The 26,921-nt window shown below is 42.2% G+C and overlaps 1 protein-coding gene across 8 annotated transcripts in view; it reads right to left on the bottom strand.

Annotated features, from left to right (window-relative positions):
- LOC125233064 ((E3-independent) E2 ubiquitin-conjugating enzyme) overlaps positions 1–24,959 on the bottom strand; it is a 35,406-nt gene extending 10,447 nt beyond the window's left edge. For 5 of the 8 annotated variants that reach the window (XM_048138911.1, XM_048138912.1, XM_048138916.1 and 2 more), the window contains exons 1-18: positions 24,665–24,958; positions 18,753–18,980; positions 16,435–16,677; positions 16,062–16,173; positions 15,590–15,721; positions 12,890–13,008; positions 12,234–12,406; positions 9,848–9,997; positions 9,027–9,228; positions 7,408–7,533; positions 6,576–6,676; positions 4,322–4,457; positions 3,627–3,713; positions 2,235–2,370; positions 1,501–1,694; positions 1,207–1,296; positions 844–1,023; positions 348–465 (exon numbers count right to left, since the gene is read on the bottom strand). In XM_048138911.1, the coding sequence (XP_047994868.1) occupies positions 348–465; positions 844–1,023; positions 1,207–1,296; positions 1,501–1,694; positions 2,235–2,370; positions 3,627–3,713; positions 4,322–4,457; positions 6,576–6,676; positions 7,408–7,533; positions 9,027–9,228; positions 9,848–9,997; positions 12,234–12,406; positions 12,890–13,008; positions 15,590–15,721; positions 16,062–16,173; positions 16,435–16,677; positions 18,753–18,980; positions 24,665–24,889 (2,752 nt within the window). In that variant the 5' untranslated portion in view covers positions 24,890–24,958. Of the gene's footprint in view, positions 1–347; positions 466–843; positions 1,024–1,206; positions 1,297–1,500; positions 1,695–2,234; positions 2,371–3,626; positions 3,714–4,321; positions 4,458–6,575; positions 6,677–7,407; positions 7,534–9,026; positions 9,229–9,847; positions 9,998–12,233; positions 12,407–12,889; positions 13,009–15,589; positions 15,722–16,061; positions 16,174–16,434; positions 16,678–18,752; positions 18,981–24,664 lie in introns of all 8 variants that reach the window. The other 3 variants (XM_048138918.1, XM_048138915.1, XM_048138914.1) reach the window with 3 other exon arrangements.
- Positions 24,960–26,921: the final 1,962 nt, after the last annotated feature.

Below are 26,921 nucleotides of genomic sequence, written 5' to 3'. Positions count from 1 at the left end.
AAGTATCAATTCGTTATTTTTTAAAATCTTGTACTCCCACTGTGGAAAAAGGGACCGTGCAAAATATGCAAGGGTCTACCATCTGGTGAGTTATACCGTAAATTATAAGGCGTCTACACTTCCTAACTGTCAGTCGAACACTAAGGGCCGGTTGCATCAAACCGTCTGTCACCTTCACATTTTATTGTATGGGAAGTTCCATAGTCGTCTGCTGCGTGAAGATGTGTCTGTCAAATGTGGTTGATGCAACTGGCCCTAAGGGCCCATATGCAGGCTGCAAGTATTCGCAGTCCGCAATGTAACTAAAATAGTTCGTGAGTTCGCACGTGTTTTAAATCAGAACTTACGGTTATCCGCAATGACGGTTATATCATCATCAGTGCCAGCATCAGACCCTGAAGGCTGAAGGGAGGCGGTTTCCATGGACAGGCTGTCCGACTGCTTCTTGGAACTTGTGTTTTCCACCTAAAACAAAAACGAACTCAATAAAAAAATATTTACATCAAAATATTCATAGCCGCCTCTCTAATTAATACGGATATTATGATAATGGGGTAATGAGGACAGATGCCAGATAAATTAGATCCCGTGTCTTAAAAGAACTTAAATTTATTTCAAATGAATGAAGACTGGCTTATGCTACTACTTCGCACGATTGCCATCATCATATTATATAAAGGCGTTGACGCAGACGTTGCCGGTGATTATGGCTCGTTGGGCGCGCTTGTCAACGGAACGATCTTCTTCTATCACCGCCGAACAGACGCGCCATCTGGTGTTGCCATGCTCACGGACACGCGCGAGATCTCCCTGTAAAATTTATGGTTACACACGACAGCTCACCTCCATGGGCTCGACGCAAACGTTGGCGGTGATGATGGCGCGCTGGGGGCGCTCGTCCAGGGTACGGTCCTCTTCTGTCGGCTCGGTGGGCGCGAATAGGCGCGCTAGCTGCTCGTGTACGCGTCGCTCGCCCGCGCGCGGTGTGCTCGCGCCACGCTCACGTACACGCTCGAGGAGACCCTGCACCGATTAAATACGAGTTAGAGAATACTATAAAATTAATTAATTCATAATTTCACTTATGTATGAGCTTAGAACCGAGATATATGGCATACTGGAAGAGAGGTCTACGATCAGCCGAGAGCAATTAGGAGCTGGTATTATCGTTCCAAAAATAACGTCAAAGGGGAAGTTATCACTTACCAGAAAATGATCTTCGTGGAAGAAAGACGTGCCCATCAAACGATCCAGAAATCTGCAATCTTTGTACAGATTCAGTAGTTTGCGCATGATCTGAAATATAAACAATATAATAATAACGTTAAAATAGTTACATAAATGATGTGGTGATAGCTACGAAAAAGCTCTCGGCCTGGGCCGCTACTTGAGGATTTATAAGACAGGCTACTACCTGGGATGGTCACGATCTTTTTGCAGAGTTTGATTACACTAGCTTTGTTAAACAATAGACAATAAGTTTATTTGTACGGTCCTTACCTCCTGGCTTTGTAAAGTAGGGTGTTTGGCAAACATCTCCTCTAGACGGCGCATGGCGACCCTGCCGCGCTCGATGTGCGCCGCTACTCTAGGCTCCAGGAGACGGGGAACCGCTGGGGTAGTCACAGTTGTCTCGCCAAGCTTAATCGCAGCCACGTTCTCGAACATATCGCGGCGCACTGAAACACCAACAACTTTAAAGATTTATTGAGCATTTTCGCTACAGCCCAAGCATGTGATGAGCAGAATCTGGTGTTGTATTCGATCGTAGTGCATAAACACTATAGTGGAGCGTAGGGAGCTCCGCATAAGCAACCACTGTCCTATGGCTTGTCCAGTGCAAGAGGACAGTGGTCTTGACTCTTGAAGCCCCTTAAAAACCTCTACTATACGAGGGACCACTTGCACAATATCTCCGACCTGTTATCTTCTTAGCCTTCAGTAAAATTTGTGTACGACACGGTATGGATATAAAACTCATTTGGCTGGTTGACTTTGTTAAGATGAAAGACAATTATTCGTGATAGTCACAAACATGTACACACATGCAACAATAAAAATTAACTAAATGCTCATCACGAAATAGACAAGATGAGTTATGAAGCCAGCAGCGCTGGTCAGCCTTATCCTAGCCTAGGCTCGATCGGTGATGGCACGACTGATAACATGTAGTTGTAGGTGTATCAAGTGTACGTGACACTAAGTGTATCGTATGTGCGTGTGTTTGTACTTACTGGTCATGTCGGGCGCGGGAGCCAATGGCGTGCGAGGTTCCGCGTCGTGGGCGGAGCTCTGCGTTTCCCACGAGTCTTCGGAGCCAGATCCGTCCGAGCCCCAAAGTTCGCCTTCTTCAGAGTCGTACTCGCCCACCTACGTACATTTTGATTATTTAAATAGTGATTATCATTAGCCGGGTTCACACTGGCCGCACGCCTAGCGAGGAAAGCGTCCGTGCTCATGCGCGCATTTTGCTCGGTAAGATGGCGGCCTTCGCGTCAGCTGTTCAAAATACACTACCGTCAAAAAGTTTAAGACCAAACACGATATATGCAAATAATCAACATTTCATGAAGTTCCTATGAGAATATTACTTTTCAGTACCTACAACCGACAAAATAAAGCGTATAACAATTTATTCCACAGTAATTTTATTTAAAAAGGGATCATACGTTCGTTTTTCTCATCGAAAAATCCTCCTCGACGCTTTTTCACTTCCGAGCAGATTCTTGGCATTCATGCTATAAGTTTGTGTAGCGTTTCTTGGCTAATGGATTTCCACTCGTATTGCAGTATCTCCCATAGAGCTGTTGCAGATGTCGGACATTGTCTTCGGACTCTACGGTCGAGTTCATCCCATAAAAGTTCGATCGGGTTAAGGTGGGGATTGCGGTGGCCAAATCATATTTTTTAACACACCTTGGCGTTCTTTATTGACTGTGTAGCTTCTACAGATCTTTGCTGAGTGTTTGAGATCGTTGTCGTCTTGCAAAACAAATGGGTTGCCGATCAATATAATAAGATTACGTTGTTTTCTATTGATTACAAATTTAGTTTGATGATTTTTAGAAGGGTTTATAACAATGACACTGAACATTGTGTTTGGTCTTAAACTTTTTGACGGTAGTGTAGTTCTGGCGAGGCGTGCGGTCAGTGTGGACCCGGCTATCGATTATAAAATGAAATCATGGCCCAGAGCGTCTCTCGTGTGAGTTTTGATGTTTTATAATATGCTACTCGTTAACGTAAAAAGTCATTACGTAATATAAAATATCAAAAACTTATTGTACAGGTTCAGGCGAAATCCATCATGCAGCGTTCGAGCCCGAAAGCGGAGCAAATTAAAAGGTTTGAAGCAAAAATATTTCAGCAAAATGTTTGTCACTACCCCACAAGCAAAAACTTTCCGAACATTTGTGGATGTTAGAGTTTACTTTGACAAAGGATCAAGGAGATTGTCAGATTTTTTCAGAATAACCTTAAAAAAGTGAGAAAATAATCGCAAATCAAATTGCGTTAGTGCCATTTTATTACCGATCAAAGCAATGAATAAACTAAAGTGGAAGAAAAAGCAAAGGAAAATAAAAGATTTCCTTAAAAGAAAGCAGCATGCACACCTTAGTAATTACCTTGTAGAGGTCTTGCGGCCAGCACATGCTCATGTGGCCGTCCACCCACCACACTTTCACGCGCCCGGACGGGAAGTTGTCGATCACCTGGTAACAATAATAGTCATTAGTCAGTTGAATTTATCTGATAGTGAAGACCAACTCTTGCCAGGTGGTTGGATCAAGGTCAGATGCAGAAGGCGGTAGTCTTGAACTTTTATTTCTGCAAGTCAACAACCATTGTGCCTATTTTGCATGAAGGACGAGGTGGCGCTAACTCTAACCACCCCAGCTCCTCTATAAAACCTAGCAGTATTTTTAGGTTGCTAAATACCTATTTCAACATGCACAGAGCCGTGACGAGTGGCGGAATACAGGGGAGGCCTTTGCCCAGCAGTGGGACACATTATAGGCTATATAAAAAATACCTATTTCAGTGTGTTCGGCGTACCTAATATTTGTTTCTGTATACTAACTGTTTACACCAGAAAAAAGTGTTTAGTGGTCTCTTCTGCTTCCATGCACGCTCTGCACATGGGGATGCCGGTTGTACATACCTATGTTATTGAGGTGTTTTGGTGTTTGTTTAGTGTGTTGTGTCCTGTAATTAATACTACTGCAGCAGTTGTAGTCTGGCTATTCTCAAAAGGAACTTGTCTTGGACACAGCGCGGATAAGTCCGGCGGTTCTTCTCTCTGAGCTGTACATGTACATACCTGTCCCGCGGTGCAAGTGGAGTCCTCGCCGGTAAAGTTGGCCACTCGGATGACGACCGTCCCTGGTCTATATTGGAAATCGGGGTGGTCCTTCAGATCATATACGCTCATCTCGCTTTCGTGAAGCATTTGAGGACTGAAACAAGTGAACAAAAAAACACATCTGGTTAGTGATCGACCGTGAGGTAACAATTAAATGTATGATAATTACGCTGGTCGACTGACGCACGTGGTCTTTACGGTATACTCTTGGGTCGACACGTTCGTTTTTCGTCACGTTCCTAAATTTGTCCGATTCTGCTTTCGTCACCCATGCTTTATTCGTCACGATCATCGATGGTCTTTCTCAACTACGGTCAATTTCGTTGTTCATCTTTATCTTAATTCGTTTCGTTCTGTACTCGTCATAATCTTCTTTCGGCATGTTCGCTGTTAGATCTATGTTTTTCGTGTTTTTTCGTATTCTTAGGTCGGTACCAACTTAAAATATGACCAAATACGAAATGACGAAAAACGATTGAGTCGAAATAAGAAAAAAGCCAACAACTCATTATGGTCAAAGACGATAATGACTGCAGACTAAGTTGACGAATGAAGAATGACCGACGAAAGCAGAATAGGACAAATTTAGGAACGTGACGAAAAACGAACGAGTCGACCCAAGAGTATACCGTCTTTACAGTGTTCGAAGCGATGGATCAAACTCGACCAATCATACAAACAGCACGCTCAATATACGGTATGAACAATGGATGACCAGCGCGCTGGGCAATGTTTCTAACCTTATGGACACGGATATATATTATGTCGGTCGCAAACTTTTGTTATCATGTCAGTAAATCTAAAAAAACTAGCCTAGATGATGACAGAAAACAATAAAGAAAAACTCGCGGTGTGGGAAATTTATAGTCACTTTTCCCAACCGAAAATCAGGGGATAGACTAATGAAGAATGATACAAACATACGAGTATTAGGTATGTAGTGAATTTGAAGTATAAACTGCCAGCTATAGTCTCAAAGACACTAAAACTCCAGTCACATGCGCCACTCAAACACGAACCAATTTAAAATCCTTCCACTCCTTAGTGATCAGACCGGATCCCTTTGATTGACATAATGATCGAAAGTCATAATGTAACATTTGCCAGATTATTATTATCATTAGTCATGGTTCTGAAACGGTTAACTTTTCGGGGTTTTCATTAAGATCATCTATAGGTAGCAGTGGCGGCTGGTGAAAATTTCTGTTAGGCAACACTGAGCAGAAAGAAACCTACCTTAACATTAGGTACTTTTTACTAGTAATTAATTCTAGGCAAGCCGGTGAGAATCAGCTTGTATGGACCAGGCGCTACTGATAGGGAGGTTAGCTTAGGTTTGTTTTATGGAAATCCTGAAAAGTTACGCGTTTCTGCAAAAAAAAAACAAATTATGACTAACGAAAATGTGGACAAACGATACATTATGACTTAAGACTTTATGGGAACAAATAGAGACCCTGATCAGACAACTACAGAAAACAATTTTAGTAATAATTTTCCACTACACACCACTTACACACAGAGTTCGTCCAAGCTCACAAGGCCGAGACAACCCGCTACCAACAGGAAGAGAACGATCGCACAGACCACTATGGAGGTCGTGAGCGTCTTGAACTCTTCAACTACGGTCGTACGATCACTCGAGTCACTGCCTCCACTAGCTTGGACGATAAGTGATTATTTTAGATACTCAACAAATCTGTTACACGATTGGTTTTGTTGGAAATAACGATGAAAATAAAATAACAATCACAAAGTGATGCTACAAAATTATATTACTCAAGTCGTACTGCAGGGCCGCCATGTAACGTTTCGAGCTCACAAGACCGAGACAGACCAACAGGAACAGAACGATCGCACAGACTACTACGGTCGTACGATCACTCGAGTCACTGCCTTCATTAGCTTAGATAAATGATTTTATGTAGATACTGAATACGCCTTTTTACCATTTATTTTGTAGGAACAAACGACATAATTCAATCACAATGTAATATCCTAAATTTTAAAACTTCAGTAGTTTTACGTAATTCGTCACAGTTCTGCAGGGTCGCCATGTAATAGATTACCGCGCAAGGACATTGCCTTCCAACGCTGCTCGCTCAATATTGTCCCCTATCAGCGAAAAGGTACGACAGTGGATTCATATTTGATGCACGGTAAGGAGAGACGGCACATAGTAGAAATGATATGAGGTTCTTGTAATACTCACACAGGCTCGTCGGCGCTGGTGTAGGTGCGGTACCAGTGAACGATGGCGGTGCGCCCGTGGTGGTCCACTCGCTGCACAACGCCGTATTCTCTGTGTTTCAGCTGTACACAAACATTATACATATATTTCAACTGTATTCAAAGAGAAAGCTTACTTTGTTTTTTGTTTAAGGGATTTTTTTCCTTTGAGCGGCAAATGTCCAATGAAGACGTGCTGCCAATTGTGTCGCTTAACTTGAAAATTGGGTAAATCCATTCTGCTTTAAGGATGACTATATAAAAAATATAATATTGATCTGAAAGATAACCAACCTTATAGCAGAATGCTTTTATCCAAGTTTCAAGTTAAGCGACACAATTTTTCTGCTTCAAATATCGCGTGCGTTGCATCGGCCGAAGCACGTATTTGGCCATAATTATGGGGGATCACCTAGTGACGCTGCTTACTCTGTGGGGACCCGTCTAATGTAGTAATTACACAAAAATGTAGGACATCCCTGTTTCCTGGATCCCATTTCTGGGCCCCTAGGAGTTAATAATGACGGATAGTCGTGTATAAAACCATAAAATAGAACTCGGGCTTACCACAAAATTAAAATTTGAAAAAACTCATGACATAGTGGACCGATTTCCATGAAACATAGCATGGGAGTGTTCCCTCCCGACTAAATCAGCTTTCAAACAAAAAAAAACTAAATGTAAATCGGTTCATCCGTTCGGGAGCTACGATGTCACAGACAGACACACATACAAACAGATAGACACATCAAACTTATAACACCCCGTCGTTTTTGCGTCAGGGGTTAAAAATAACATCGGTATAGAGTACATACATGTTGATTTTCCTCAGTGTTGGCAGCGCCGCTCACTACAAAGTCTCCCGGGAAGCACTCCTGCCCGTCCAGGTGGTGGATCGGGTACAGCTGGGTCGACGGGATCCCCATCTCTATGGTGCCATCCTATGTAGCAGAAAATAAATGTTAATTAAAAGCACGTAGCTCCGCGGGTGCACTTTGAACGCGTAGTTAGAACAAAGCGTGACATTGGTTATTCGCTTTCAAGTTCAATTCGCAATCGAAAATAACTTGATGTATAAAACATAAAAGTGAGGATTTACGACGGAATGAATGAAAGTTGACAAAATGTGCTTATCGCTGTATTATTTTTCCCACATTTCTTTGATCGCATGCGTTTAACACTGTGACTATTGTATAAAACAACCCCGTGTTACTTCAGTTGTTTTCAATTAATTCTAATCTTTGTTATTTTTCATTCTCTTTGCACCATTTTTACTTGTCTCTGTTTGGCCCGATGGTTGACTGGTAGAGAATGCCATTAGGCATTAAGTCCGGCATTTGTACATTTTTTTTTTACTTATGTGCAATAAAGTTTAAATAAATAAATAAATATTCGATTGAGCGTTGAATACAATACCCGTCACAAAACGTGTAGACACGTCATGCTCCCCGACAGAACCACATCGTCTTTCGTAAACATGAACACATCAGAAAATATCTATAAGATGTCTATAAAATTCTAGGACCATTTGGAAAAATTCTATATGCCTAGTTTTTGTGCAAATCTGATTTCAAAATGGTTCTGCTACAGAGCTTCCTCCCAGCAGAACCACCAAGATATTCTTCTCTACACATGCTATTTACACGCATACCACATCAAATAATTCTATATTAATTCTATATTTATCTAATTTACTATACTATACCTGTTTATTCCGAATACACGAATTTAAGATATGTCAAACTAAATAGACTAAACAACGCCTTGATGCAAAGCTTTGCACAGATATAGTACTCATTATTTGCTACGATGATTTGTGCAGGCGCTTGATACATAGTAGTTTGACATGTTATAAATTTGTGTATTCAGAATAAAAAGAGTGATATAGTAATCTGGATAAATATAGCATTAATATAGAATTATTTGATGTTGTATACGTGTATATAGCATGTGTAGTTAGAATAATATCTTGGTGGTTCTGCTGGGAGGAAGTTCTGTAGCAGAACCACTTTGAAATCAGATTACACAAAAACTAGGCATATAGATTTTTTCCAAATGGTCCTAGAATTTTATAGACATCTTATAGATATTTTCTGATATGTTAATGTTTACGAAAGACGATGTGGTTCTGCCGGGGAGCATGACGTGTCTACACGTTTTGTGACGGGTATTGTATTGTATTCTTGGTGGTTCTGCTGGGAGGAGCTCTGTCGCAGAACCACTTTGACATTAGATTTACACAAAAACTAGGCATATAGAATTTTTCCTAATGGTCCTAGAATTTTATAGATATAGATATTTTCTGATATGTTTACGTTTCCGAAAGACAGTGTGATTCTGCCGGGGAGCATGACGTGTGTAGACGCACGGCCAGATGTGGCGAGCGCTTACCAAACGTAGTCTATAAGTGTAGTAGTAGGTGTGTGTACGGTACCTGCCACACGACGTTAGCGCGGCTGGTAGTGTGCAGCGTCTCGACGACGACGCGATCGCCGTGGCGCGGCGGCGGCGCGGGCGGCGCGCGGCGCACGGTGCGCTTGAGCCGCTTGCCGCGCAGCAGCCGCACGGCCAGCTGCGGCGAGCGTTTGCCGCGCGTTGACGCGGCGGAAGAGCAGCGGGACGACCATGTCGCACCGCTGTGTAATAAGAAATCATTACATTAGTACTACTACAGACGCTAAAAGATGACCACACTGCTGCTCGAAATAATGTTGGCAAAACTGCTCGACGACACCATTTTGCAAAACACTAACGACACAACGTACTGTACGCTAATTAGTAGTCACGAAAAAACGCAACACTAATTTCTTAGGGGGGTTCCTAGTCCCAATTAAGGAGGACGGAATTATAACCACTATAATTATAGCCTTTCTAGCTAGACTTGCCAGGCAGAGGAACTACGGCAGGCACACTGAACTACGCGACTTCATCTAAACAAACTTAACCAAAACACACCAGACCGTGTTCGTTATATAGCCTACTAGCTTTTTCCCGCGGCTCGCGTTAGAAAGAGACAAAAAGTAGCCTATGTCACTCTCCATCCCTTCAACTATCTCCACTTAAAAAATCACGTCAATTTTGCCATGAAAGACGGACAAACAAACAGACACACACACTTTCCCATTTATAATATTAGTATGGATAGATAGATAGATATAATGTTTTCAATTTAATATTAGAAGGGTGTAATTTTTGTATATTGCTATTTGATATCTAATAAAGTTTGGTAGGTACCTAATATAGATTCGTCCTTACCTATCAGTGTCACTGCCATCACTGCTAGTGTTCTCCCAGTTGTCAGAATCGTCGTCGTTGAGCCCGAGCTCCAACTTGCTGTCACCGTTCAGCAGCTCGCTGCCCTCCTTGTTGGGCTCCGGGCTGTGGATGTGCGATTTACTTAGCCCGCTGTGGATTAAATACATTCGCTTAGCAATTATTGCCTAAATACATTGATTGGCATGGTGATGCAAAGGTTAAAAGTGTTAAAACCCAGATTAAACATAAAAAACCGGCCAAGAGCGTGTCGGGCCACGCTCAGTGTAGGGTTCCGTAGTTTTCTCGAAAACTACTGAACCTATCAAATTCAAAACAATTTTCCTAGAAAGTGTTTATAAAGTTGTACTTTTGTGATTTTTTTCATATTTTTTAAACATATGGTTTAAAAGTTAGAGGGGGGGATGACACACTTTTTTTTCCTTTAGCAGCGATTATTTCCGAAAATATTAATATTATTAATACCTATCTAACAATATATCACACGTTGGGGTTGGAATAAAAAAAAATCAGTCCCCACTTTACATGTAGGGGGGGGGGGGGGGGGTACCCTAACAAAGCATTTTTTTCCACTTTTTATTTTACCACTTTGTCGGCGTGATTGATATACATATTGGTACCAAATTTCAGCTTAATTCTAGTGCTAACGGTCACTGAGATTATCCGCGGACGGACGGACGGACGGACAGACAGACATGGCGAAACTATAAGGGTTCCTAGCTGACTACGGAACCCTAAAAAGGACCTTAAAATATACTGAGTAGCTCGATCTTGACACTGAGTACACTTTCTTATAAAGATTCTAAGTGTTCGAGGTTGAACAGCTCACCTGATGCCAGAGTTGTTTTTCTCAGTAACAGTATACTCCTGGCTGCTGACGATGGGCCACAGAACACCCCACTAGAAGCCTAATGCAAGCGATATTGTTCGAGACGCAAATCACCAATCCTTGCGGGGTGAGGCGGGCGCGCACGGTGCTGCCATTGGTCGTTTCAAATAATGGCGCGCCTTTACGATTAGCAGTAGGGATGGGAATGGGACATGTCTATTATAGACAATGGTACCGGTACCAGTACTGTGGTGAATTTGTTTTGCAACAAATTATAATATTATAATTAAATTATAATAAGGCCTAGTTACCCTTCGGGTTGGAAGGTCAGATGGCAGTCGCTTTCATAAAACTAGTGCCTACGCCAAATCTTGGGATTAGTTTCCAAAGCGGACCCCAGGCTGCCATGAGCCGTGGCGAATGCCGATGCCGGGATAACGCAAGGAGGATGATGATTGTGATAGCACCTCAATAAAAATCATTCTAGTAACTAATAACTAAACTGTGCATTTTTACTTACGTTTTCTAAGTTAAATTACCAACTAAATATTCTAAACTAATCAATCAACTAAATAACACTACAGACTCTACAGATTCTAGAATTATTCACAATTACAAATCTGCTTTCTTTTATATTTCATAAAATGGTAGCACATGGTACGAACGGTAGTACGAAGTTCCCGCAACAGACATAAACTAACATGGCCCCATCCCTAGTCGTTTACGTGAAAGGGATAGCATATCGCATTGTTAACTAGGCAAAAAGGGATGGACGCGCCGCGACGCCGCTCAGTACAACCATATTGACCAGTATAAATGAACTCCGCGGATAATAAACAATATTCAACAAAATAATTAATTTGACTTAACTGTGGAATGTTATTCCATCTTTTTTATATGTAGAAGTGTTAGAAGACTTGCCACACCACTTCATGCTGCAAGAGACCATTGTTTGCAACCAAATTTGATTATTTAAGATTTTTTTCCGAGCGGACACGAACACTGTTAGCGGGTCGTATACTTGGGCGCTACTGATCGGTGTCGCACGCGTTCAAACTTTTATAAACCTGATTTGTCGTATGCTTGGTGACCGCGAGTCGCCCTGTAAGGGCCGTCTTGTTGTATTGGTCTGTGCGATGGGCAGATACAAGTCTGCACTGGGGTCAGTCTAGAGGAGACCTTCATCTAGAGTCTAGAATGTTCTCTATAGCAACATTGGAACAGCTCACCTGATGCCAGAGTCGTTCATCTCCTCAGTAACAGTATCCTCCTAACTGCTGATGATAGGGAGAGACACATCTGCGCTGGACTCGTTATTGATACTTGCAGTTGGAGTTTATAGATTCTAGAACATTCTATAGGAACATTCGAACAGCTCACCCTGCTCACCCGATGCCAGAGTCGTTGTTCTCCTCAGTAACAGTATCCTCCTGGCTGCTGACGATGGGCAGAGATATGACTGTGCTCGATTTTGATACTAAGTAGACCTTTATTTAAAGATTCTAGAATGTTCTCCATAGTAACATTGGAACAGCTCACCTGATGCCAGAGTCGTTCTTCTCCTCAGTGACAGTATCCTCCTGGCTGCTGACGATGGGCAGAGACACATCTGCGCTGGGTTCGATCTTGATGCTGGGACAATTGGAGTCCGCCTTCAGCGCTTCATCTAGAGATTCTAGAGTGTTCTCAGCAGGGTCCACTTCCATTTCGTTCTGAGAGGTTATTATAAGTAAGATTTTAAGGTATACAGTCGACTCAAGTGACGAGCTCGTCATCACAAGCACTAAAATTACAGTGAGTTTTTTCTCCAATTGAGAGGAGTGTCTTATTTTTGTATGGAGATCAAAGATAGATTTAAGATTAGTAGCTAGGCTTACAATAAATTTAAAAGTTGGAAATTCTTTGGTGAATGCCTTCGCTGAGACTTGAACTCACAACCTCTGGAATTCTGGATAGATACTCCAGCACTCTGCCATCTGAGCCACTAAAACCTCAACCAAATCTGCAAAGGAGTTGAAGTCTCACCCTTCAAGGCAATCATGTTCAACTTATCAATTTATCCTAAGTTTTAGTGGCTTCGATTGCAGATGTTTCATGTCAAAAACTTAAATTACTAACTAGGGTTTATAAAAAGAGATCATGTCAGTGTCAAGATTCAAAAGGTCGGATGAAAGTGGCGTGGCAAATAGACTTACATCGACGGACTTGAGTTTGCGGTGCGCAGAGGCGCGCTTCTTCGGCCGCGAGGGAACGTGCTCAGAGTTCTGTTTCTTGCTCGGGCGGGATTGCTTGCGAATGCTCCTGTAGAATTTACCTGAAGCAAAATATTTTATTATGGGTTGTTCCAGCAAGACTATAACCGTTCAAACAGTCGCTCAATTTTATTGTACGGATAATTGTATACTTCGCTCATGTAGCTCTTAAAACTGCATTTCACCACGAGCATTTATGTGCGTCGTTTTCGAGTATCTATATTTTTACAAAGGCATTTTATCGGTTTTTCATGGGCGTGTCACAAAATCGAAATCTTTTCGATGGTGGGGTAAATTGTGGCGTAGGCGAGAGGCTGGCAGCCTATCACTGAAATGTCACAGTTTAGTTTTCTTTCAACCCCTTATTTGCCAAGAGTGCCACTGTAACTTTAACAGTTTCATGTGCTCTGCCTACCCCTTTATGGGAAACAGGCGTGATTGTATGTTGTTGTATGTTGTGTCACAAAAACAATCCCATACCTCACTATAATAACGATAAGGCCGCCTGTTGTTTACCTCTGTAATAAAATTTATTGTAATGTGTGTGTTCCTATGTACATTTATGAGGCTGTGCAATAAGGTGGATTTGTATTGTATTGTATCTTCAGAAAATGTCATTTGTATGAAAACTTAAAGGGCTAGGTTAGTGTTCAAGTTGTTTCCGCCACTGATGCTTGCTGACGAAGGTGTCCTCGGCGCCGATGGTGAGGAAGTCCCGGTCGCCCACCTGCAGCGTGCACGGCTCGAACACGTTCAGCAGCTTTAGGTTCTCCAGGTGACTGCGACCGTTCCTGATCTAACATGGAAGTAGTGACTCACTCTGCTGTTTCCGCCACTGCTGCTTGCTGACGAAGGTGTCCTCGGCGCCGATGGTGAGGAAGTCCCGGTCGCCCACCTGCAGCGTGCACGGCTCGAACACGTTCAGCAGCTTTAGGTTCTCCAGGTGACTGCGACCGTTCCTGATCTAACATGGAAGTAGTGACTCACTCTGCTGTTTCCGCCACTGCTGCTTGCTGACGAAGGTGTCCTCGGCGCCGATGGTGAGGAAGTCCCGGTCGCCCACCTGCAGCGTGCACGGCTCGAACACGTTCAGCAGCTTTAGGTTCTCCAGGTGACTGCGACCGTTCCTGATCTAACATGGAAGTAGTGACTCACTCTGCTGTTTCCGCCACTGCTGCTTGCTGACGAAGGTGTCCTCGGCGCCGATGGTGAGGAAGTCCCGGTCGCCCACCTGCAGCGTGCACGGCTCGAACACGTTCAGCAGCTTTAGGTTCTCCAGGTGACTGCGACCGTTCCTGATCTAACATGGAAGTAGTGACTCACTCTGCTGTTTCCGCCACTGCTGCTTGCTGACGAAGGTGTCCTCGGCGCCGATGGTGAGGAAGTTGCGGTCGCCCACCTGCAGTGTGCACGGCTCAAACACTTCTTCTTCCTCCTACCCTTATCCCACGTTATGTGGGGTCGGTACAACATGTCTTCCTCTTCCATTCTCCCCTATCTTTCGTCATCTCAACACTCACATCTTTCTTTCTCATGTCCTCTTTCACACAATCCATCCATCGTTGTTTGGGTTTACCCCTCCCTCTCCATCCATCAACATTCATCTCCAACATTCTTTTGCCTATATGACACTCATCCCTCCTCATTACATGACCGTACCACGCCAACCTGCCACTCCTCATCTTTTCCGTTATAGGCGCAACTTTCAAACTTCCCCTAATATACTCATTCCTGATCCGATCCATTCTGGTCACTCCACACATCCATCTCAACATTCTCATTTCCGCTACGTGCACTCTCCTTTCATCCTCCACCTTTGTCGCCCAGCATTCAGATCCATACAATACAACAGGCCTCACAATCGTCTTATAGATTTTCCCCTTAAGTTTAACGGCTCAAACACATTCAGCAGCTTTAGGTTCTCCAGGTGACTGCGACTGTTCCTGATCTAACATGGAAGTAGTGACTCACTCTGCTGTTTCCGCCACTGCTGCTTGCTGACGAAGGTGTCCTCGGCGCCGATGGTGAGGAAGTTGCGGTCGCCCACCTGCAGCGTGCACGGCTCGGACACGTTCAGCAGCTTTAGTTTCTCCAGGTGACTGCGACTGTTCCTGATCTAACATGGAAGTAGTGACTCACTCTGCTGTTTCCGCCACTGCTGCTTGCTGACGAAGGTGTCCTCGGCGCCGATGGTAAGGAAGTTGCGGTCGCCCACCTGCAGCGTGCACGGCTCGGACACGTTCAGCAGCTTTAGTTTCTCCAGGTGACTGCGACTGTTCCTGATCTAACATGGAAGTAGTGACTCACTCTGCTGTTTCCGCCACTGCTGCTTGCTGACGAAGGTGTCTTCGGCGCCGATGGTGAGGAAGTTGCGGTCGCCCACCTGCAGCGTGCACGGCTCGAACACGTTCAGCAGCTTTAGTTTCTCCAGGTGACTGCGACTGTTCCTGATCTAACATGGAAGTAGTGACTCACTCTGCTGTTTCCGCCACTGCTGCTTGCTGACGAAGGTGTCCTCGGCGCCGATGGTGAGGAAGTTGCGGTCGCCCACCTGCAGCGTGCACGGCTCGAACACGTTCAGCAGCTTTAGGTTCTCCAGGTGACTGCGACCGTTCCTGATCTAACATGGAAGTAGTGACTCACTCTGCTGTTTCCGCCACTGCTGCTTGCTGACGAAGGTGTCCTCGGCGCCGATGGTGAGGAAGTTGCGGTCGCCCACCTGCAGCGTGCACGGCTCGAACACGTTCAGCAGCTTTAGGTTCTTCAGGTCATCGCCTGTGAAGGAAAAATAGCAATGTATTAAACCTTCTAAAATAAAAATACGCATAGTACCTAATCTTCTTTTTTGACACGATGGCAAGCAAGCATACGGTCTGCCTCATGGTAAGCAGCCAATGGACGCATGCTACCTCAGTGGTACCTATTACAGGTGTGTTTTTGACCCCTTAGAAATTTTTACACTGATGTTTTGAAGAACACCATACGATAGACCTTCGGGAAAGCCTCGACAGGGACGTCAGTCCACTGTCGGAGTGGTCTACCCACTTATAAATCGCATTTAGGTTGAAATAAAATTATACAAAAATTTACGTTAATAATGTAAGTATAGCCTTACCTTCCACTAGATATTTGGGTTGCTGCGGAGCGGCCTCTTTGGTTTCCTTGGATAGGGCGCGGCATTGCCAGTGGACGCCGACGCTCTCTGTCACCACTGCTTCTACGGTGAACTGTCAAATAAATATTAAGTTAGTAAACAAGTTTTTTTATTCAATAAAGTGGTGTTTTAGATGACAATCAATGCCTGAAATTGGATTGGACCTCGCTGGATTGATCATTTCGAACCAGATAAAAGAACTCTAAATGACTTATAATGATAAATTTTTGCTTCATCAAAGATAGGCCATGCCGGGCCGTACAGCCATTTGGATCACGCTTATGATCAGTGACCATCCATTTCTGATAAACATATATAAGTATGAAGTACTGACCTTATGATCATGCATCTTATGTTTCCTCGCAGCCTTCATCTCCTTGGTCATGTGAAGCCAGTTGGCGCTGTCCAGCGCGCCCAGGGGCCCGTACACCACTTGTCCAGGGTAGAACTCGGAGGACGAGTAAGGCGTGGAGCGTCGACGACGAAGGGAGTAGTCTTCCAGGGGACAGTTCTCTAAGTCGGGGTATTCGAGCCGCGAGCCGTCCGCTGATACAAGACGGAGTTTGCTGTTCACTGACTGTAATAAGAATTTTTCGTTAATTTGCTATTTTAAAATAATAAGAAATCTGGAAAATTAAGAAACTCAATTAGGAGACGCGCGAGTCAAGAAACACAGCCAAGGGAAATTCTGCGAGCAGCTGTAAACGCTGACTAGAGCTAAACTCTCAAAACTTGCTGCTTCATCATGATGTCGCTTGTTCTTGCCATGTGACTGGTTACTTAAATGCTTACCTTTGAAGTGCCGACTCCCTCTAGCGGCTGCAGAAGCTCGCTAGCCACGCTGGGGATGACTGTTTAGTTCCAACGACTTGCAGCGCCGCGATCATGACGATGTCGGTCGTTCTTGCCATGTGACTGGCCGCTTACCTTAGAAGTGCCGACCCACGAGTCGAGGCACACAGCCAGGTCGGGTCTGAAACCCTCTAGCGGCTGCAGAAGCTCGCTAGCCACGCTGGGGATGACTGTTTAGTTCCAACGACTTGCAGCGCCGCGATCATGACGATGTCGGTCGTTCTTGCCATGTGACTGGCCGCTTACCTTAGAAGTGCCGGCCCCACGAGTCGAGACACACAGCCAGATCGGGTGTGAACTCCTCTAGCGGCTGCAGAAGCTCGCTAGCCACGCTGGGGATGACTGTTTAGTTCCAACGACTTGCAGCGCCGCGATCATGACGATGTCGGTCGTTCTTGCCATGTGACTGGCCGCTTACCTTAGAAGTGCCGACCCACGAGTCGAGACACACAGCCAGGTCGGGTGTGAACCCCTCTAGCGGCTGCAGAAGCTCGCTAGCCACGCTGGGGATGACTGTTTAGTTCCAACGACTTGCAGCGCCGCGATCATGACGATGTCGGTCGTTCTTGCCATGTGACTGGCCGCTTACCTTAGAAGTGCCGGCCCCAAGAGTCGAGACACACAGCCAGATCGGGTGTGAACTCCTCTAGCGGCTGCAGAAGCTCGCTAGCCACGCTGGGGATGACTGTTTAGTTCCAACGACTTGCAGCGCCGCGATCATGATGATGTCGGTCATTCTTGCCATGTGACTGGCAGCTTACCTTAGAAGTGCCGACCCACGAGTCGAGACACACAGCCAGGTCGGGTGTGAACCCCTCTAGCGGCTGCAGAAGCTCGCTAGCCACGCTGGGGATGACTGTTTAGTTCCAACGACTTGCAGCGCCGCGATCATGAGTATCATGACGATGTCGGTCGTTCTTGCCATGTGACTGGCCGCTTACCTTAGAAGTGCCGACCCACGAGTCGAGACACACAGCCAGGTCGGGTGTGAACTCCTCTAGCGGCTGCAGAAGCTCGCTAGCCACGCTGGGGACGACTGTTTAGTTCCAACGACTTGCAGCGCCGCGATCATGACGATGTCGGTCGTTCTTGCCATGTGATTGGCCGCTTACCTTAGAAGTGCCGACCCACGAGTCGAGACACACAGCCAGGTCGGGTGTGAACTCCTCTAGCGGCTGCAGAAGCTCGCTAGCCACGCTGGGGATGACTGTTTAGTTCCAACACAGACCAACCCCTATAGACATCTATTACAAGACGACTCGCGGTCGCCAGCCTTCCTAGTATTTGCACTGATATAAGCGCGGGCGCTCGCCGTGCCCGATCAGTATCGACCAAGTAACAGACCCGAAAGCAGCGCGTGTTTTTCGCACAAAAAAATTGGAAAAGGGTATTTTGATGCCTTAAAGATGTCCACCTGTAGTGTGAAATGGTGTGGAAAGGTAACAAGAAGCTCAAATTTAAAAACAGACGGCATTACATTCCACAAATAAGTCATATTTATAATTTATTCAGAGCCGGCATAGGTCAACTTACATTGGCCACTTACGCGTCAGTAGAGGGACAGTCATACTTCTGTCCCTTTTCATCTGGCGCGACTGCCCGCCGTCCTTGAAACGGCCAATCACAGCGCGCTTAACACATTCCCCGCCCGCTCCTCGCACCCCAAACACTGGTGACTCGTATCGCGAACCAAATATACAAGACTGCCACTCTATAGGAGGTTCTCTGTGAGTTCCAACGACTTGCAGCGCCGCGATCATGACGATGTCGGTCGTTCTTGCCATGTGACTGGCCGCTTACCTTAGAAGTGCCGACCCACGAGTCGAGACACACAGCCAGGTCGGGTGTGAACTCCTCTAGCGGCTGCAGGCGTTCGCTAGCCACACTGGGGATGACATGTTTAGTTCCCACGACTTGCAGAGCCGCGGTCATGACGATGTCGCGACAGTAGCCGCGCTGCGTGTCCTTGCCGGCGATGAGGCGGCGGACCACGTCGCCCGGCATCAGGGAACGATCGGCCAAACCAACCTGACGATTATAACAGTTTTTTTATAGTGTATCTAGAAGCTATAGATCTAGCGAATGCATAGTTAACGGGTCATTAAAGAATCTCTTGCAACTGCTGTGCAGCATTTAGCAAACCTTTCGTAAATGAAGTATTAGCTTTATTGGCATTTCAGCAAAGCTCTTATTAAGAATTTAAATATAACGTATTTTTAAGTACTACTCAAAAATATTGAGTCTAAAATCACAGTATAATAAAGAGTACTATCGTACAGTATGGCCACTCCCGCTCCCCGTTGAAAGCGCCGCCTACCTCCTCTCGGTTACCTCACAGTTACCGCCTGTCAAAAACGCGAACAGTCGACCTATCATATTTCACTCATACTGCTTAGACTGTGTGCTATCATATGAACGCGCTCCGCTCCTTTCATATATTTGATCGCCAGTGTCCGAGGTGTGCTAAAAATATTGGACCTTCTTCAGGTTATATTGATTTAAAGTAACACGATCTTTAGGATCTTTTTCAGGTTATTTCACCAAAGGTATTGCAGAAGCGGGCTATCAAAATCGTTGCCAACTTATCTCAGCCTGACTCTAACGCAAAGAATACGCAATGTTCACATCGCGTTTCGATCATCCGTTTTAACGGAACTTCTAAACTTCTTTTTTCACACCTAAACGCTCTCGCCAAAGCTGAATCAATGAGAAACCTCGTAGTTAATAAATAAAGTATGAATACATAGGGAGTTAGAATAGCTAGACATTTAGGCGCCCAACCATTCATAAAGGTTAACACCCTACTAAAGGGCGTAACTGTGACCTCGCCCTAGGTTAAATACTGTTATTCTCATGTCAACTACAAATGAAAACATTAATCTTTTCGACGTCACTTTGAATTCCTAATCTGACACGCCAACTTCGTATAATTATGTATTAAGTCAACCATATGTTTTTAGAAATTTGAAGCTATTACAAATTAGATTAGGTATCTAGACGTGAAATACGTACAGTTAAGGTGGTTTTCCACCGGGAGAGCGTGAATGGGCAGAGCGGAGAGGGAATTGAAATTTGTATGGCGAATTTTAAATTCTCGCTCAGCGCATCTTTGGTGGAAATAGTAAAGATTGACTTGGATGTGCGGGACTTTAATTGAGATATTTGTTAGTGTAAAAATGAACTGTATTGCTTCCGACTTAAAGTATAAATTAACTCTGATGTTAGTTTCCCACCGGCAGAGCGAGACGAAAAGTGGCTTAGCGTGGAGAGGAGTGGATTGACGTGGATGTGGATTAAAATATTAGTTAGTGTAAAAATTAACCGTAGTGCTTTCTATTTAGAGTATAAATTAACTCGAAGGTGGTATTCTACCGGCAGAACGCGACGAGACATGGCGAGGCGCGGATTGAAGAGGATGTGCGAGACTTGAATTGAGATATTTATTAGTGTCAAAATGTACCGTATTGCTTTCGACATAGAGTATCGTATGAAACCTACAATCTGCGGCAGGCACGCGCAGGCACGCGCGGGCTCGCGCAGGCCCGCGATGGCTATTAATGACAATTTTTAGTGGAAAAGGGTCCGGGCGATTTCAATTCCCTGCCCGCTCTGCCCATTCACGCCCTGCCGGTGGAAAACCACCTTTACACTCTGTGATTGTTAAGCCATTTAGAGTTCTAGCCAAATTGTGTCATTCCATTGCATATTTTTCATTTTTTGTTGTTGAAACTGCCATTCGGTAAAGACTATAATTAGTTTTGTTGATTGTAATAATATGGTTTAGGTTATGGAGACCATTGTCCCTCTTAACCACTACTTTCAATTTGCACATTGCATAAGTATTAAAAAGTATTGAACAACCATTTTAGCTAGGAGCTCAATGGCTCACAAACCGCACTGTGTGATGGTACATATTAGAATTACATGTTGACGGTAGGTGGTATTGTACTAAACTGCTTAAATAAATTAAAAAATTACTTAATGTACGCAAACAGGTAAAGATTATCTTATACTTTTAAACGAGCAATTCTTGTATATTTATTTATTTATTTATTTATTTATTTATTTATTTATTTATACATATCGACGATCTCGGAAACCGCTCTAACGATTTCGCTGAAATTTGTTATGTGGGGGTTTTCGGAGGTGAAAAATCGATCTAACTTATCCTTAGGTCTCGGAAAACGCGAATTTTCGAGTTTTCATGCGTTTTTCTTCGCGCGCCATCTCGTGTGCAGTAGATGTATTGTTAAGACAGAATTATTTCGGTCGATGTAAGTACTATTTATTATAAAGACTAGATGGCGACACAGATCAAGGCGTCGCATACGAAACAACAAACATTAGGTAACTTATAATTCGCGGGCGAGGTGTTATAATATTTTCAAGTCTTTTTATATTAATGAAAAGAATACTTAAAACGAATAGAAAAATTCACTATTTGAGCTTTTGTGGTGTAACGCGCTCCATCTCGTGTGGAGTAGTTGTATTGTTAAGACAGAATTCTTTCGGTCGATGTAAGTACTATTTATGAAAAAACTAGATGGCGACACAGGTCAAGGATACAAAATAACAAACATTGACTAACTTATGAATTTTATGATTCGCGGGTGAAAACACTTACGTATTCATTAAGTGTTTTAATTATTATTACGAATTTTAAGCTTCTTGTATTATCTCAGTACTATTTTAAAACTCAATACTTCAAACAGATGTGCTATTACATTCTAGAATTATCCGGAAATAATAGGCACATACCGCCATCTCTATTTGAGCTTTCGTGGCAAAACGCGCGCCATCTCGTGTGGAGTAGTTGAGTTGTTAAGACAGAATTCTTTCGCTCGATGTAAGTACTATTTATGATAAAACTAGATGGCGACACCGGTCAAGGATACGAAACAACAAACATTGACTAACTTATGAATCTTATGACACGGTGTTTTCAGTCAAAGGAAATAGTAAATCCGATGTACTTTGTATATGTTTAGGAAAATTAACGATAGAGGGCGTGAAAAACAATTTTATGCCGTAGTGCAAGTTGTTCGCTAGATGTCACTGTTACCCCCGCAAACTGGGTAATGATTGTTATCGTAAAATGTATAAGTATTTTTTGATGTCCAAAATTTTCGCTAGATGTCGCTGTACCACCCGCAAACTAGCGAACGGCATTCTATGGCCAATTACATGTATTAAATTGTAAATTTTGTTAATGTCCTGTTTTATTGGCAAATAAGTTAGCGTTCAAATATTTATTAATTAATGTGACTGGTAGATGAAGGACCTATTTAGAAATCTTGCCATAAATATGTGGCGTTCCATGTTTAAGAGGGTCCACATCAAAGAATATAATACTCACTAGGAGGTCCACATGCTTTATACTTTATGTTCTTAAATCCTTTAGGCATGGAAAGTCACATGAAAAGTTGTCGTAACTTAATAATAGATGGCGCTTCATTCGAAAATCTTGACTGATAACTCTATACCATACTATCACAGAATATATAATAGTACAAGTACAGAAGGCTCACTCCTTTGAAGTTCACAAAACGCCGCCATTCTAAATTATTACCTACATTAACAAACGGACCGCACGCGTGCAGACGACATTGAATTCTATTGCGCCGCGCGAAAGTCGTCGCCACTGAATGGGCCGCGAACTCGCGGCCGCCGGCATGTACTTGTAGCGCGGTGAAAGGATCGCGGAGTGAGCCGCCCCTGATACTATTCAATATACTCTATGTCTTATGATTCTCGGGTGATAAAACTTACGTATTCATTAAGTGTTTTAATTATTATTACGAATTTTAAGCTTCTTCCGTTATCTCAGTATTATTTATTTTAAAACTCAATACTTCAAACAGAAGTGCTATTATGCGTTATGTTGATTGTGTAAACTGTCAGATAATTATGTTTAAAGTAAAATAAAGTACCTATACAACTATAGTGTATCAATTATTTGTTTATTTAAGTGATTTACTGTTGATTTTTTCATACAAATTTGTTTGGAAGTGGTAAATCTGTCATGTAAAAAACACAAGAAGTATAATAAAATAGAACACCGAGCGAAGCTCGGTCGCCCAGGTACTAAGTACATATATGTGATATATGACAAGTTGACAACATAAGTTACGATAGTGTTGCAATTGTCATGCATTTTAATCTTTAAGTTGGAATCACCTCATCATCAAGGACTATTGATAACAATAAAGAAAATAAATCTCCTGTTCTTATACATTTTTTTTATTTTCTTTCTAGCCTATTTTTGTGTCCCACTGCTGGGAAACGGCCTCCCCTTTCTTCTCCTTCTTTCTTTTTTATACTTTTGTGATGTTTATACAAAATGTACACACACTTTTACATGAAAATACAACACAAATGAGCTGTTCCTTAACTGTTTTTTTGCTTAAAGAAATAGTTCTATTGATTCTTAGTAGAAATAATCCAAATTCAATCATTGTTTTAAATTTTGATCAGGTCATAAACCAATCAGATTAATTTTATCAATCAAAAATTGATATATCAGCTTTGGTAAAAACAAAAACAATAACATCCTGATTCTTATACAACCAAGTGTTTGAATTACATCAGTTTTAAATGAATTTTCAGTTATTGTCTCCCTCATAAACCCTATTCTGCCCTCCACTTCAGATTTATCTTGCAAAAAACCTGCAATAGTGTATGGTTAAATTGTCAATTACGGTTTATGAGTTTACATTATCCACCTGATGACCTGCGTCCTACACATAGTACATAAGCTCCAATTAACACATTCGCGGACACATAGTCATTTGTTTCCTTTGGCCTATGATAGATGACGTTACTAGCTGACCTTGAACGTGTTAAGTTTTGACTCTTTGTCAGTTTGACGGAGTTAAAATTAAGCAAGCATATTTTGTAACCAGGCAGGCAGTCATGGTCGCGTGATTAATGATAAAACATCAGGCCGTCCCTATTGATCTTACAAATAGTGTGATAGGGACGGCCTGACCATACTTGCCTGCCTGGGCATCAGAAGGTTTTAGGCATAGAGAGAAATTCATAAATCAATCAGCTCAAAGATTGTATCTACTGATGTTATAATGCATTTATCTTAACTTTAGGAAAGATAGTCAGGCAGATTGATTAATGTCAATCACATTCAAAATAGAATTAAAAATCAGGCATGTAACTTGAAGAGTTCATATAATCAAATATTATATCGGTACAAATATAATACTGAAACAAGTATCCCACTTAAAAAGGTCTAGAATACAAATTTGTTTTAGACTTCTTAGCTAAGACATGTCTGCAGGAAATACATGAATTTGTTAAATAAATTATAAACATGTTGGGCTCTAAAATAAGTCAATCATTAACACAGTTGTCAATTAATCAGAAGTTATACTAAATTGAAATTTAATTTCTTAGATATTTTGAAATTTACTGAAAAGTTATCAAGTTTTAAAAGGTTAACTATGAATGCCATTACTCTTTTCCTTCAAACTGTGGGTAGACCAACATGTTAAGAGTCCTGATAATTATTGTTGACTTTACCCCCACAACTGACATTCATGCATAATGAGATTATTACATGCATAACTCAACCCCTACTCGGTCACTTAGGGGTTGATGCACTTTTCTCGACCTAATTCGATGTTTTTGAAAAGAATAAATCAGCACATGTATGCAGGAACATGGAAGATACTAATGCGATTCATAGAAGTCATACTCACCGATTTCTCTGATATGACACGTTCGGTGCCTGACGGGTGCCACACAACACGAATTTCGCCTTTTTGTATGGGTGTCTCCATATCGCTTTCTTGGTCGCTGGAGTTGGCTTCATAGTTCTCGAGTACCAGACCGAAGACCACTTGGCCGTGATTGTTGATTTTATACACTTCATCCTCGTAAAAGTACTGAAAGTCAGTCGGCGAGCCCGGATTTTGCCCCGCCATATTGACGGGAATTATCTAAAGACACAAATAATTTTGTTTTTTACGTGATTATGTTCTTTCTGACAGCTGATTGCAATTGAATTGTGGCGCATGCGTCAATTTAGTGATGCGCGTATGACTGAAGAATCGATAAAATGTAAAATGTTATCGATTCAATCAAATTGCAATTTTTAAGTTCAATTACATTTTATTTTACAAAGGCACACAATGTCATAAATGTTTCGATATATTTCATATGTATATTTTTTTTGCGGAAAGAGAAGCGTCGCAGAATATAATGTATACGTCATACGTCCCCTTGAATTGAATCCCACGATGCCGCTTACTTTTTTTCCGAACACGCTCTAAATTCAGATATTCGTTTAAACTCGCAACTCGCAACACAAGCTTTATTGGGATTGTGTGTGAATACTCGAGACCGTCCAGCAGCTGTGATTTGCAATTTGCAGCGAGTTTTGGTGCTCCCACACTGGTTGTTATAAATGTTATACATATTATGGAATGGTGTGATAGGGATAGCGCGACGGCATTGACATTACGCTGTCCCTGTCACACCGTGTTATAGTTTTATAGCACGATGTGACAATGACAGATGTTAAAAATCTTAATACATATAACAGCCAGTGTGGGAGCACCGTCCATTACATAAGTGTCGTAGCACTCGTTGCTTCAAAATTACTTCACGCCGTTTATTGCTTACAGTATACGATTGGTAGACCATTAGTACACACACACACACCTCACATTTATGATTTAACACATGTGTATTGGTCTACCAACAAAATGCTATAGCCTGGCAACTGGCAAAAAAGAGTAGAAAATAATAGGGGCGCCAACGTTTATGTAAACTGCTTTGCATGTGGCAACAATTTAGACATTTCTGTATGAAAATTTAGTTCTTTTTTTTTACTCTTTTTTGCTAAGTTGTAAAGTTGTTATTTTGTTAATTTTATTTTGAAGTGCTAACAAAAGTTTTACTTACGCACGCTTTTACATCGATCATAAATGATATATAGGTAGGTATGTCAGTGGTATGTCATCATTTAAAATACACCTGTTTTTATTGAATTCCGTTAACTTTAAGGGAAGATTATTTAGTTCAAATACAAACAATTTCTCTAAGAAACTAGCCTCTTAACTCTTACTTAACACGGTGGTTCCTGATGATGAACTAACTGCGTGTCGAATTTAACGGAAAACTAAAAAACACGTTGTATAATATATAAGTTACTTCAATTCAACGGTCCATTATTTTAAAACTCCTTCACAGATGCCCGGCATGCTTTTTATACACGTCTAAAAAAGCGACTGATTACTTCAATAAGATCTGTAAACCTTACCTTTTTTTGCAAATAAATTATTGTTTGTTTGTTTTGTTTACCAACTTACACACGAGAGGTGCAATAATATACAATGTTAAATATATGTATACAATTGTCCATTCCATAGTATCGATACTTAACGAACTCGAATGGCGAAATGATTGCGGGCATCACTACACAATTATGCAACGGGAACGCCATCGTGCGGGCGTTGTTGAAAAAATGGAGCGTTTCGTTGCACGTGGAAATAACAACATGTTTAATTAGGTTTTAATATTAAAATAAAATCATGATCAGTAATTAAATTAAATATATACCAATATGAAAATAACCCACGAGGAATATTTTATGTGTAATATAAACTAAGTTCAAGAGGAAATAGTTTTTTTAAATAAAATAAATCAATATTTTGCTTAGTCTTAATGGAACGACACTAACCTCATATTTCTCGTTGATTGATAGTTTTGTTTGAAATTTACTATTATTAAAATAATTTAATATAAGCAAGTAGAGTGAAGTAAACTTCTGATACATAGGTCTATTTAGTTATCTAATCTTTGTGCCAGTCTTTAATCTTAATTTTTACAAGAAATTGGCCCAACTCTAAGCCGGCAGTTTGTAATAATAATACTGTAGAACTTACTTGATAATTTTTCAACACGCTATGAGATGGATATCTTAGTATCTACCTACGTATATATTATTATAAA

Source organism: Leguminivora glycinivorella, chromosome 14 (genome assembly GCF_023078275.1).
Source record: "Leguminivora glycinivorella isolate SPB_JAAS2020 chromosome 14, LegGlyc_1.1, whole genome shotgun sequence".
Taxonomy (NCBI): domain Eukaryota; kingdom Metazoa; phylum Arthropoda; class Insecta; order Lepidoptera; family Tortricidae; genus Leguminivora; species Leguminivora glycinivorella.
Note: the sequence above shows the minus strand (reverse complement) of the source record. Positions and strands in the feature narration are given on the sequence as shown.